Source organism: Antechinus flavipes, chromosome 1 (genome assembly GCF_016432865.1).
Source record: "Antechinus flavipes isolate AdamAnt ecotype Samford, QLD, Australia chromosome 1, AdamAnt_v2, whole genome shotgun sequence".
NCBI lineage: Eukaryota > Metazoa > Chordata > Mammalia > Dasyuromorphia > Dasyuridae > Antechinus > Antechinus flavipes.
In genome coordinates, this window is record NC_067398.1 from 378,388,547 (window position 1) to 378,402,338 (window position 13,792).

The 13,792-nt window shown below is 35.1% G+C and overlaps 1 protein-coding gene across 1 annotated transcript in view; it reads right to left on the reverse strand.

The window, feature by feature from the left end:
- Window positions 1-808: 808 nt before the first annotated feature.
- MOCOS (molybdenum cofactor sulfurase) overlaps window positions 809-13,792 on the reverse strand; it is a 105,673-nt gene continuing 92,689 nt past the window's right edge. The window contains 1 exon segment of the mRNA XM_051969755.1: window positions 809-6,428. Within this exon segment, the coding sequence (XP_051825715.1) occupies window positions 6,306-6,428 (123 nt within the window). The 3' untranslated portion in view covers window positions 809-6,305.

The following is a 13,792-nucleotide window of genomic DNA, read 5'->3' on the forward strand; positions in this document are numbered from 1 at the left end:
CCTCTTTCCTTCTCCCTCTCTTCCTCTCTCTCTCCCCTCCCCCTTCTTTCCCCCTCTTTCTCTCCTTCTCCCTTTCCCTCTCGCTCTCCTTTTCCCCTCTCCCTTTCCCTTTCCCTCTCCCCCTCTCTCTCTCCCTAACTCTTTCTCTTTTCCCCCCACCCTCTCTCTTCCTCTCTCTCTCCTCCCTTCCCCTCAGCATCCAAGAAGGACCTCTGAGAGATCAAAGTACTTGTAATCATTCTTTAGCCATGATCCAATGTGTTCTCAGTATCAGTCATTAGTTAATGTCCATCCAATACTGTCAAATTAGAGATTACTGCCTCAATATCACTTTGACCAGTTTACATTTCCTTAATGTCATTGATAATCAATTAAACCCAATTTTAACAAAAGAATATTTACTGAAAAGATATACCAAGAAAAGAAAATTTTTATAAACTGATAAAGAGTGAAATGAGAAGAATCAAGGAGAAAAAGTGATATATTAACAATATTATAAAGAAAAACAACTTTGAAAGACTTCCAGAAGGATTCCAGAGGACTGATGCTAAAATATACTACCCATTTACAGACAGAGAGGGAATAGACCCAAAATGCCTAGTAAAATGGCATATGTTGTCATATGTTGCCAATGTAGAAACTTGCTTTACTTGGATTTTGTTCTTTTTTTCCCTTTTTCCAGTGGGAGGATCAGATATGGAAACAGGAATATGAGAAGGGGAAGTAAGAAAAAAAGACTCATTGAAGCATCTTTTTAATATATAAAGATAATAGAAAGAAGACCAGCAAAAATTATAGACAAGTTGGATAGTTTTGACAGTTGTGTATTGAATTCATTATATATTTAAAAGAAAAGCAAGCTGTACATGATAGAGACCTGAAGTTTCATATACAATCCTCTTCCTCTGTTAGTTTTGCATATTGAAATGTCCATTTTATTTGTTTTGTAGGTTGAGGATGAAAACAATTAACACAAATTACACAAATATCTGAAATCAAGAACCCACATTCTTTTAAGACTACCTCATTCTCTAAAAAGAATGGGCTCAAATTTGGAGAGCACTCTGGCAAACTGGTAACACAACTCTGGCAAGTTTTTTTTCCTTTCTGTCTTTTTAGTTTTTTTATTTTCAAAATATATGAATAGATAGTTTTCAACATTTATCCTTGTAAAATCTTATATTCCAAATTTTTTTCTCTCTCCCTTACCCCCTCCCTTAGATAGCAAGTAATCCAATATATGTTAAACATGTGCACTTCTTCTGCACATATTTCCACAATTATTATACTGCACAAGAAAAATCAGCTCAAAAAGAAAAGAAAATGAGAAAGAAAAAAACAAGCAAACAATAAAAAAGGTGAAAATACTCTGTTGTGATCCACAATCAGTCCCCATATTCCTCTTTCTGGATGCAGATGGCTCTCTCCATCACAAGTCTATTAGAATTGTCCTGAATCACCTCGTTGTTGAAAAAAGCCATGTTCTGGCAATTTCTTTTGGTAAAAAATTCCTTTTTTCCCTTCATGGATCCCTCATGCTTTAGATATAATACTGTTTTTCTGTTTGGGTCCTTTAAGAATACTGAAGTTTTATCTCCTCAGCATGTCTATGCTTTAAATGCAGACACTGCTACTCCTTATTGTTGTTCCAAGAGACACTTCTAGGTTGTCATTGAAGTTCACCAGGTTGTCTTCTAAACAAGGAGGTAAGAGGGGGCATCTCTCTTTCCCTCTCCCCACTGAAATGTTTCCCTCTCTGGGATTTGACTGTTTTAATCCAATCCAATAAACGTTTATTAAGCATCTATGCCAAAACAGGCACTGGGCTAAGTGCTGGGGATACAATTTATGAAAAGAAAGACAATCCCTGCCCTAAATAAGCTTACTATCTAAAGGAGGAGACACATAAAAGGAGGCAGGAAAGTTGGGGGAAGGCTGGACACCAGGAGGTGTCCAGACAGAACAAATGTAAAGGGGACATCAAAATGATCTGAGAGACTAGTTTTTGTCTTCTATAAAGGAAAACACTGTTCCCACCACTCACTGTTCAAACACTAAAATGTTTGGGTTTTCAACTATTTTATAGTAAACCTCCAGAGCAGGATGGGGTCTTCTCAGTCAATACCAACATGTGTTTTTGGAATTGTTGTTCACCTAGCTGAAATGCCTTTAATTGATTGGGTAATAGTCATCTCACCTGAAAAAAGAATCAGGGCTAAAGTATTTTGTTGGTTATCTTAATTATTGTTGATTTTGCTAATTGACTCAATCGATCCCTACTCTTCCTTATAACTATATAAATGATCTCTTTCCAACAGAATATAAGTTCCTTGAAGTCAGAGACTGGAATTTTTTTTTTGTTTTCCCAGTACTTAGTACTGTTTCTGACACATCAAACTATTGATTGAATAAATGAATGAATAAGCATTTATTATGTGCCAACCACTTTGTTACTCACTAAAGATACAAATACAGAAAGTAAATACAGGTCCTGTCTTCAGAGAGCTTGCAGTCAGTTAAATATTTTTAAGTACCTACTGTGTGCCAGGCACTGAGAAAAGCACAATGGCTACAATAAAAAAAGAAGAAAAGAAAAAGACAATTCCTGCTCTTGAGGAATTAACAGTCTAATCAAGGAGACAAGCAGATGTAAGAATATATAAACAAACTATATTAAAGGTGGGATAAATTGTAAATAAAGGGGATAAGTTGGTAATCAAGAGGGCTTTGGAAAGAATTTCTGTAGAAGGTGGAATTTAAACTGAAATTTGAAAGAAGCCAAGTAGACTGAATGGTTGAAACAAAGAGCTTTTTTTAAGGTGCTTAGCCTAGAAATTGAAAAGAGCTACAGTGGGACAACTTAAATGGAGGTAGGATCACATCAGAATTTATTAAGGATAGAGGAATACTGAGTGTATTTGGAGGCAATAGGAAAGGAACTAGTAGATGGAGAAAGACTGAATTTTAGAATTGAGAGAGATGATTTAGGGAATAATCTGCTGAAAGATATCAAGTACATAGAGATAAGGTGGCTATGTAAAGGAGAAGGTCCACTTCTTCATCAAAGACTGGAGGAAAGGATGAAATATTAGTGGGGTGATAGGGGGGGAAGGTAAAAGCAAGGGCTGAGTTTGGGAGTTTGATAGAAAATAGGAAGTCATTGTGGGTTCTGCTTGATATCAGAGGACCACACTAATAGAAATGAATGAGAATTGCAAGAAGTAAATTTAGGCTTGAAGTCAGAAAAAACTACTTCATAATCATAGCACTCAAAAACTGGAATTGGCTGATTTAGGAGGCAGTGGATCTTCCCTCCCATTAAAAGTTTTTAGGCAAAAACTAGAGTACTTCTTGTGAGTGCTGTAATGAAATTTTTTTTCAGATATAGCTAGGTAATTTTTTAACTCTAAGATTATGTAATTCTGTAACTTTTTTTAGGGCTAATGGCTATTGGACATCTTATTTTGAATTACAGGAACAAATCACTTCCTGATCTCAGTATTGATCCATTGGTCAAGCTTTAGGACCTCTCTCATCAATTTGGATCTCTAAGATCTCTTGCTTTTATAATGTCCAAAGTAAAAATTGTTTGTATAATCTGTCAACAGAAATATGTTCATGCTAATTGATATACTCTAATTCTCTGCCCTCACTGCCATTCCCTGGTCAATAATTAGGCTGGGTCTCAGCATGAAAGATTTAAATGGCAGAAGTCAACTCATCGTATATGAAAAATGGCCCTCCATGTATTAAAATTTTGGTTTTTCAAATGACATTGGATTTAATTTGTATAAGTAGTATTGACCTAGATTTCCTATTGTAAAGTTCTCCCTAGGAAATCTTACTCACAAAAGTAGTAACTAATAAAATGAAAGGAATTTATAGCTTTGGGAAATTTTCTTAAAATTAGAAGTTTAGTAAGATTCTTACCAACATTTACTGGCATCATAAATGTGAATGAAGCTCAACTTTTTTGTACCTCAGTTTCCTGATCTTTAAAATGAAAGTATTAGTGTTTGTACTATCTATCCCATGGCATTATTGCAAGAGATCTTTGTTGGCTATAGAGGTTACAATTATTTTGCTGTTAGTATTTTTTTTGGCTATTTCATGAAATAGAAAAAAATTAATCTTAAACCCTTTTGCAAAGAACAATAAAACATCTGCATTACAGAAAAAATGGACATTTTGGAAAATTTATTTTTTATTATACAATAAAGATTATACAAGATTATTATTATTATTAAGATTATTATACAAGCAAGATTTTAAAATTTAAGCTTTTAAAAAGCACAATAAAGGGGGTGATTGAAATGTCTATAATGAATGTGGAAAAAATATAAATGTGTTGTTCTTAATGTATAAAACTGCTGACCCACTTTTTGTAGGACAGGCCCCTTTCACTTAGTCTAGCAGATATTTGTGACATACCTGGTCAAGGAGAAGAGGTACTTCATAACTAAGGAATGGTTTTCCTCTGTGTAAAGCTAATAGGTTAATAGTGGACCAAGATAATTATCTGACAAAGACATATCCATATTCACTGCAATAGAATTAATTAAAAAACATTTATTAAGCACTTACTTAATGCCAGGTACTATATTTAACATTGAGGGTTTTTTTCCCTGAGGCAATTGGGGTTAAGTGACTTGCCCAGGGTCACACAGCTAAGATGTCTTAAGTGTCTGAGGGCACATTTGAACTCAGGTCCCCCTGACTAATGCACTGTTCACTGCAAAACTTAGCTTCCCCAGAGAATGTTTTTTAAAAGGCAAAACTAATCTGTACCCTTAAGGAACTTCTATTCTAAAGTGGGGAGACAACTTTTATGTACTTAGATAGATACAAGATACATAAGTACATATACAGTGTTATATTCAGATATAAGATATAGCTTATCTTATCGCTATATCTTATATCGAGAGAAGATTGAAATGTACTCATAGAAGGGAAGGCTCTGTATGGCCAAGATTTGAATGTAATTTTGTCTGTTAAATATTTAATTACAATTTTCAAAAGTCAACAAATTGAATCTGATTAAAAAGTTTCTTTAAAACCAAAAAGTAGAGGAGTTTGATAGAAAATAGGAAGTCATTGTGGGTTCTTAAGGAGGGAAGTAACATGCTGAAAATAGTTTTTGGAATATTTATCCAGTAGGTATAGAATGTTTTAGAAATGGGAAAGGCTAACATGACTAAGTTGTGTTTATCAATGGTCAATATAAGTCAAAGAAGAATTTGCCTTGGACAGTGTGCCTTAGGTTAGGGACTAAGACTAATGGGAAGGAATTATAAGAAGGCAGCATAAGAATTCAGTATAAGAAGGCATAACTCAACATAATAATTTTCTAAATAACAGACCTGTCCTACAAAGGAACAAGTTTCCTTCCTTGCAAAGTGTGAGTATTTAAGTAAAGATTGCATAAGCCATATCCTAGAAATGTCATAGAGGGAATTATAGAGATGATTTTAGACCAGATGACTGTTTTCTCTGGTTAGTAGAATCAGTCTGTATGTCAACATGTAGGAGAGAAAATGGTTCTTCTTCCTTTGGGCAGGACCTATAGCCCTTTGTATGACTACAGCAGGGACACAGACATAAAAAGAATGTGACAGGTTTGGAATACAGCAAAGAATAAGGAAAGTAATAAAAGAATCCTTCTTTGATTTGTTTACTAGACTCACTGGGGGACTAAACAAAAACATAATGTTCTGAGTTGAACTTCTCTGTTTGTTACTGTGAAGCTAAGAATTTGGCTGTTGATCATCCCCTGCTTCAAGTGGACACATGTCTCCCTGAAATGAAGGATACAGAAAAAGGACCAAGGCAATCTTCCTATCATCTCAACCCAGGATGATACTTAAATACTCTCTTTGATAAAAAGGACATAATGGTAAAAGAAAGAGCCCTGAAATTATAAAGCAAGAAAATACCACAATGTGCAATATTAGCAAAAATATAAATTAATTCTGCTTGTTTCAAAATAGTGAAGTATATATTTGCATTTGTAACCTCAAATTACAAGGAATTTTTAGCCTAATTGTCTTCTCCATCTCATTCCCCTATTCCAACAGTATAAATCTATTCTGGATATCACTGGGGTGTCGTTCAGGGGAGGAAAAAGCTCCTATCCTTTGTAGAAGCAGACTAACCCATTTTCTTTTTAAGAGCACTTTTTGAGGAACCAAATTAACAGTATGTTTTGAAGAATGATTTACAAACTGTCATGGAGTCAGCTAAGAAAGATTCAATTTGTGCCTACAAATGTTGCCTCAGATGTTATCATTTTGATGTCAGACCACTCCTCAAGAGCTTGATGGAGAGCTTATTGTATCTTTTAAAACAGGAAGCAACTGTGATCCCACTGAGAGGAAATATGTTGAAGATGAGTCTGAAGATTCATGCATCAAGTATACCCCAAAGTTAACCTGGAAAACAAGAGTAAGATTTGTTTTAATATTATTCTTATTAACAATAATAAACTTCAAAGAAAGTAACTTAGAATCTTTAATAACAACCATTTTGGAGAGCAATCTGAAATTATGTCTAAAGTGCAGTGGATAGAGCACCAGCCCAGAAGTCAGAAGGATCTGAGTTCAAATCTGGTTTCAGACACTTAACACTTCCTGACTGTGTGACCCTGGACAAGTCACTTAATCCCAATTGCCTCAGGAAAAAAAAAGAATTATTAATTCTAACTACATATAAACTACCTACCCTTTGACCCAGCAATATCACTATTAAGTCTACTTTCAAAGATGACTGGGGGAAAGGGAAAAGAACTGTATGGTCCAAAATGTTTATGACAGCTCTCTTTGTGGAGGAAAAGAACTGGAAATTGCAGGGATACTTATCAAATGGGGAATGGCTGAACAAATTGTGGTATATGACCATAATGGAATACTACTGTATTATAAGAAATGATGAATGCAAGCTCAATGGTCTTAGAAGAACATGGATAGACATGCACAAAATAATGAGGACTGAGTATCTAGATGGCTCAGTGGATAAAGCCCTAGACTTGAAGTCAGGAAGAGTTGAGTTCAAATCTGGTCTCAGACACTTAACAATTACTGCTGTATAACCCTGGGTAAGTCACTTAACCCCAATTGTCTCAAAAATAAATTAATTAATTAATTAATAAAGTAATGAAGAGCAGAATGAACAGAACCAACAAAGCATTGTATACAGGAAGAGTAATGTTGTTTTCAGACAAATTTGAGCAAATAACTAAGGCTGACTTTCACAAATACCCAAATTAACTACAAAGGACTTATGGACGAAGATGCTATCTGTATCCAGAGAAAGAACTGATAAGCAGAAGAATGTACAGAATGATATTGCGTTTATCCATATGTATGTGTAATAGTGAAGTGAGGTGGGGAAGGAAGAAGGCAGAGAAAAAAAGGAAAAAGTTACTTAACTTTGATATACATTTTAAAATAATATCATAAATAAATAAATAAATAAAAATAATATCATGTTTTACATAATAGATTTGTAGTCTTGTGTGCAATTATTTTTTTTCTATTTTATGTTATAGAAATGCTTGTTTTATTTCTTAAGTTCAGAATAAAATAAATTTCTTTGAAATAATATATGTGAATTTTTCTATACCCCTACTTCATATGAAGTAGAATTTAGTATAAAATGAAGGAAGGTTCATTGCTTCATTACTCAAAAAAATCTCATTATGTGACAATCCTTCCTAACAAGGATAATAGATTTAGAATTTATCTAATCCAGTTCCCTCATTTTATAAAAAAGGAAGCTGAAGCTGGGAGAAGTTAAGTAACTTTGTCCAAGGCCATACAGGTAGTAGTAAATGGCAAAGACAAGATCTGAAACCAAGTCTTTTTTGTCTTCCTCCAACACATGCTTCTACTGAACCACAATTCAGGGATCCTCAAACTTTTTAAATAGGGGGCCAGCAGGGCAGGACTATAGTAAAAACAAAAACTTTGTTTTATGGGCCTTTAAATAAAGAAACTTCATAGCCCTGGGTGAGGGGGATAATCATCCTCAGCTGTCGCATCTGGCCCTCGGGCCATAGTTTGAGGACCCCTGCAGGTATATCCACCTTCCTGGTGTCTTGGTCCTTCTCAAGAATGAAGGATAAACAACAACAACAGCAGCCAGTTCCACAGCCCTTTTTATCTATTCTCTTTTTTTGGAACAAGATATTTTCTTCTCAGTGCTGATATTCTAGTTAAAAATTCCATTTCACAAAATTTTAGCAATAATTTTAAGGTAAAATTTGATTTTTTAAAAAAACTAAGATCTATATATTCCTTTGTATTAGCTATAGATTATTATATATTTGCAAATAGATATGTTAAGCCCAAAAGTTTTACTTCTGTCTTTTTATTATCTGGATATTGTCTCTTGTAAATTGCTAGTTCCCTCTTCTGTCATTCCTCTTTTTTCCCTCCTCCTGTCAGTGGTAGCAGGCTTGATAAATCTGTGTGTTCACTGTATCTCCCTTTTTTCCCTCTTTCAGGTTATAAACTCCTTAATTGGCTATCTCACTCCTCTTCTCTTCTATCTTCTTCTTTCTCCTCCTCCTCCTCTTCTTCTTCCTCTTCTTCCTCTTCCTCCTCTTCCTCTTCTTCCTCTTCTTTCTTCCTCTTCCTCTTCCTCCTCCTCCTCCTCTTCTTCTTCTTCTTTCTTCACATCTAGCTTCAGCTAACCTCATCCTCTGGTAATCCCAAATCTACCACAATTCGTTGTTTTCTTTCTTATGCTAAGAAGTTTTGCCCCTTGAATTGCCCAGAAATGAAAGCCATTCTATGAAGATCAAAATGCTCCAAGTTCCTAGTGAATTGCCCCATCTATGTTATACTGTGATTTTGTTGTTGGGGTGGAGGAAGAAGAGAATAAACCAAAAATGGATAAAATGAGGGAAAAAAATTTTAGAATTTTCTATCAATTATGAGAATAGATAGCCAAAAAAAGAGAGAAAAAGAAATGTGATGGAAACATAGAGGAATAACTAAGAATATACTTTATGGGAGGCCGAGCCAAGATGATGGAGTAAAAACAGGGACTTTCTGGAGCTCTACCCTAAACCCTTCCAAACACCTTTAAATAATGACTCTAAACACATTTTAAAGCATCAAAACCCACAAATAGATGGAGTGAAACAATTTTTCCAGACAGAGACAACTTAGAGGGGTTCAGCAGGAAAAGACTGTTGCAACAGGGCAAGAGTGCAGCATAGTCTGGCCCAGGTCGTACCAGCATAGCCCCAGCCCCAGCAAACCAGGAGCCAACTTCGGCGCCTCTGAAGCAGAGACAGCAATGGCAGTTTCCCTCAGTTTCTCTCGCAGTTTCTCTCAGCCCACAGACGCCAAAGTCAACTTAGAAGTTCGGCCAGAAAGGTTTGTTGCACTGGGGTGAGAGGGCCACAGGAACTGAGTCTTGGGGGTCACTGAACAGGGTAGGTGGGGGGCAGCAGTAGCACCAGAAGTGGCAGAGGGCTTTCAGAGTTCTTAGCCCACAGATAGTAAGGGGGGGCTAACATCTGATCAGAAGGACATACAAGGGTCTCTTTGCCAGCAATGAGGCAAAACTCTGTTGCTTTGCCATATTCAGAGCCCAGACAAGATCTGGTTCATAGTCTCAGGGCAAGGAGGAACACGAGCTCACTAGAACGTAATTACAGCTAGTGTGGAGCTGGGACCTTCCTCACAGTTCCAGGGCAGAAAAGAGAGTTTATGGTCACTCAGAGCAGAGCACAAACCAGGAATAAACACACCTCTCCTTGGATCTTATCCCCTTGGAAAAGCTGAAAACTTAGAGGTCCCAAGAAGGATCTCTGAAAATAGGTGCACAAAAACCCTTGAAGCTTGAGACATTGTCTCCTCTACCCTGGAAACAGAGCCCTGCTTTAACAAAGAATGAAAAAAAAATCAAGGGAAAATGAGCAAACTACAGAAAAAAAAATTCAGACCTTAGAAAATTACTATGGTGACAAGGAAGATCAAAACATATACTCAGAAGACGATAACAAAGTAAAAGCTCCTGCCTCAAGAAAAATAAGAATTGGTCTCAGGTCACAGAAATGCTCAAAAGAGATTTTGAATAAAAATGGAAGAAAAATTGGGAAGAGAAATGAGAGTGATGCAAAAGGAAGTACAAAAAGACAATGAGAAGAATACCTTAAAAAGCAAAATTGGCCAAATGAAAAGGGAGATAAAAAAGCTCACTGAGGAAAATGATTCTGTAAAAATTAGAATCAAACAAATGGAAGCTAATGACTTTATGAGAAAGCAATAAACAATAAAACAAAACCAAAATTAATTTAGGAGAAATAATTTTAAAAGTATTGATCTACCTGAAAGCTATGTTCATAAAAAAGAGTCTGGATATCTTCTTTCAAGAAATTATTAAGAAAAACTGTCCTAATATTCTAGAACCAGAGGGTAAAATAGAAATTGAAAAAAGTCCATCTATCACCTCCTGAAATATCCCAAGATGAAAACTCCCAGAGATATGATAGCCAAATTCCAGAACCTAGGTTCTGGAACCTAGAATAGAAAGGAACAATTCAAGTGTGGTGGAGTCCTATACAGAATAACATGAAATTTAGCAGTTTCTATAGTAAAGGGTCAGAGGACTTGGAATATGATATTCCAGAGAGCAATGAAGTTAGGATTACAACCAAGAATTACCTACACAGCAAAAGAGTATAATCCTTCAAGGGGAAAGGTGGACATTCAGTGAAACAGGATTTTCAAGTATTTGTAATGAAAAGACCAGAACTAAATAGAAAATTTGACTCAGAAGAAGCTTTAGGGGGTAATGAGGAAAAGGAACTCATAAGAGACTTAACAAGATTAATCTGTTTACATTCCTACATGAGAAAATGATATTTGTAACTCATAAGAACGTTCTCATTATTAGCAGTATATAACGACAGAGGCCACAGGCCCGAGTTGAATATGAATGGATAATATTTTTTTTAATTACAGAGTGAAAGAGATGTACTGGAGGAAAGGAAAAGGAAAAGGTGGAATAGGGTAAATAATTTGCTATTTAAAAAAAGGCAAGAAAGAGCTTTTATAAGAAAAGATAGGGAGAATAAGTGAATTTTAGTCTCATCAGAATTGGCTCAAAGAGGAAATAATATGCACACTCAATTGGATATAGAAATCTATCTTACCATGCAAGAAAATAGAAAGAAAGAAAGAAAATATGAGAAGGGGAGAGAGTGAAAGAAAGGACTGTATATTGTAGAAAAAAGTAGTCAGATTTTAAAGCAAATTTCTCTGATGAAAGCCTCATTTCTCAAATGTATAGAGAACTGAATCAAATTTATAAAAAATAAATAAATAAGAGGCATTACCAAACTGATAAGTAATTAAAAGAAAGGAACAATTTTCAGATGAACTAATCAAGCTATTTATATCCACATTTTTAAAAAATAGTCTTACTCACTATTGATTGGAGAAATGCAAATCAAAACAATTCTGAAGTATTACCTAATACCTATTAAATTGGCTAATGGACCAGAAAAGGAAAATGACAAATGTTGGAGAGAATGTGGGAAGAATGAGGCATTAATGTATTATTAGTGTAATTTTGAACTGATTCTACCATAAAGCAATTTGGAACTATGCCCAAAGGCTTATAAAACCATGCATATTCTTTAACCTAACAATACCACTGCTAGACATATATTCCAAAAGAGACTTTTTTAAGGACCTGTATATATCAAGAAATATTTATAGCAATTCTTTTTTTCAGGGCAAAGAATTGAAAATTGAGGGGATGCCCCTCAATTGGGGAATTACTGGATAAATTGTAGATTGTAGTTATAATGGAATACTTTTGTTCTGTAAGAAATGATGAGTAGGATGTTTTCAGAAAAACCTGAAAAGACTTCAAGGAGCTTATGCAAAGTGAAATGTACTATGTACAAAGTAATAGCAATATTGTGGAATGATCAGCTGTACTATTCTCAGCAATACAATGACCCAAGACTACTCTGAGGAATTTATGATGGAAAATGCTACCTATATCCAGAGAAAGAAATGATGTGTCTGAATACAGATTAAAGCATACTTTTTAAAATTTTATTTTTCTTGAGGGTTTTTTTTAGAGGGGACAGAGATATATATGTTTTCTTTTGCAGCCTGACTTTTATGGAAATGTTTTGCATAACTTCACATGTGCTTTCTCAATGTGGGGACAAGAGAGGAAAGAAGGGACAGAATCTGGAACTCAGAGTTTTAAAAACAAATGTTTAAAGTTGTTTTGCATGTAACTGGGGGGAAATAAACTATTAAATGAAAAGAATGAATATACTTTATGTATTGAAATGTACTTAAATGTAAGTAGCTGATGTGAGCAACAAGATGGAGAGCTAAATATTTTCTCTAATTCCCCACAATCTCACAGACCTCTCCAGAACAGAAATTATGTGCCAAAGCCTGCAAAGAATCATAATCCTATAACCAGAGCTGCAAAGCTCTGAACTGTAGGTGCCAGACCAAAGAACTACAGAATAGAGGGAGCAGGACAGGTCACTGTGCATGTATCTTTGTGAGAAACTATTCGGTGCTTCACCCAAGACTGAAAGAAAGAGCCAAGCATCCAGCTGGGACCAGTTCTGACTAGTCGAAAGTCACTTTTGGCAAAGGCCTAAGCAGGTGCCACCTATTACCTAACATGGGAGGCTAAGATGCTTTGAGATCCATTCCCAAAGGAAACCACAAAAAAGAAGAATAAGAGTCAGAAAGTGAGCAATATGGAAAATGTGGAGGAGAGGGTAAGGAGAAAAGAATGAAATTGTCAAAAATGTCAGGGAAAAACTCAAAAGACTTTGAACATAAACAGATAAATCACTAGGAAAAACAGTAACACCAGAAGAATATGTCCTTCAGATATAAGCAAGTTCAGGTATCTATGAATTTTTAAGTTACTAGGAGAATTTAATTAAATGCATTGATTTTCAAGATTTTTTTAATGTATCACTTCATTAAAAACAAATTATATTATATTTTATTACTTTCAAAGACTCTTTTAGATAATATGTTGACATAAAGAGTGATATTATAAGCAAATTAGAAGAACAAAGGATAGTTTACCTCTGAGAAAGGAATTTGTGACCAAAGAAGAACTGGAGTTCATTATTGAATATAAAATAGATAATTTTGATTATATTAAGTTAAAAGGTTTGGTACAAATAAAACTAATGCATACAAGATTAGAAGGGAAGCAATAAACTGGGAAACATTTTTACATTCAAGGATTCTGACAAAGGCCTCATTTCTAAAATATATAGAGAACTGACTCAAATTTATAAGAATTCAAGCCATTCTCCAATTAATAAATGGTTAAAGGCTATGAACAGATAATTTTCAGATGAAGAAATTGAAACCATTTGTAGTCATTATGAAAAGGTGCTCTAAATCATTATTGATCAGAGAAATGCAAATTAAGACAACTCTGAGGTATCACTACACATCCTCTGATTGGCTAAGATAACAGAAAAAGATGACAAATGTTGGTGGGGATGTGGAAAAAATGGGACACTGATGCATTGTTGGTGGAACTGTGAACTGATCCAACCATTCTGGGAGAGCAATTTGGCACTGTGCCCAAAGGGCTATCAAACTGTGTATATCCTTTCATCCATCAGTGTCTCTACTGGGCCTGTACCCAAAAAGATCATAAAGGAGGGAAAGAGACCCACATATACAAAAATATTTATAGCAGCCCTTTTTGTAGTGACAAGAAACTGGAAACTGAGTGGATGTCCACCAGTTGGAAAATGGCTAAATAAATA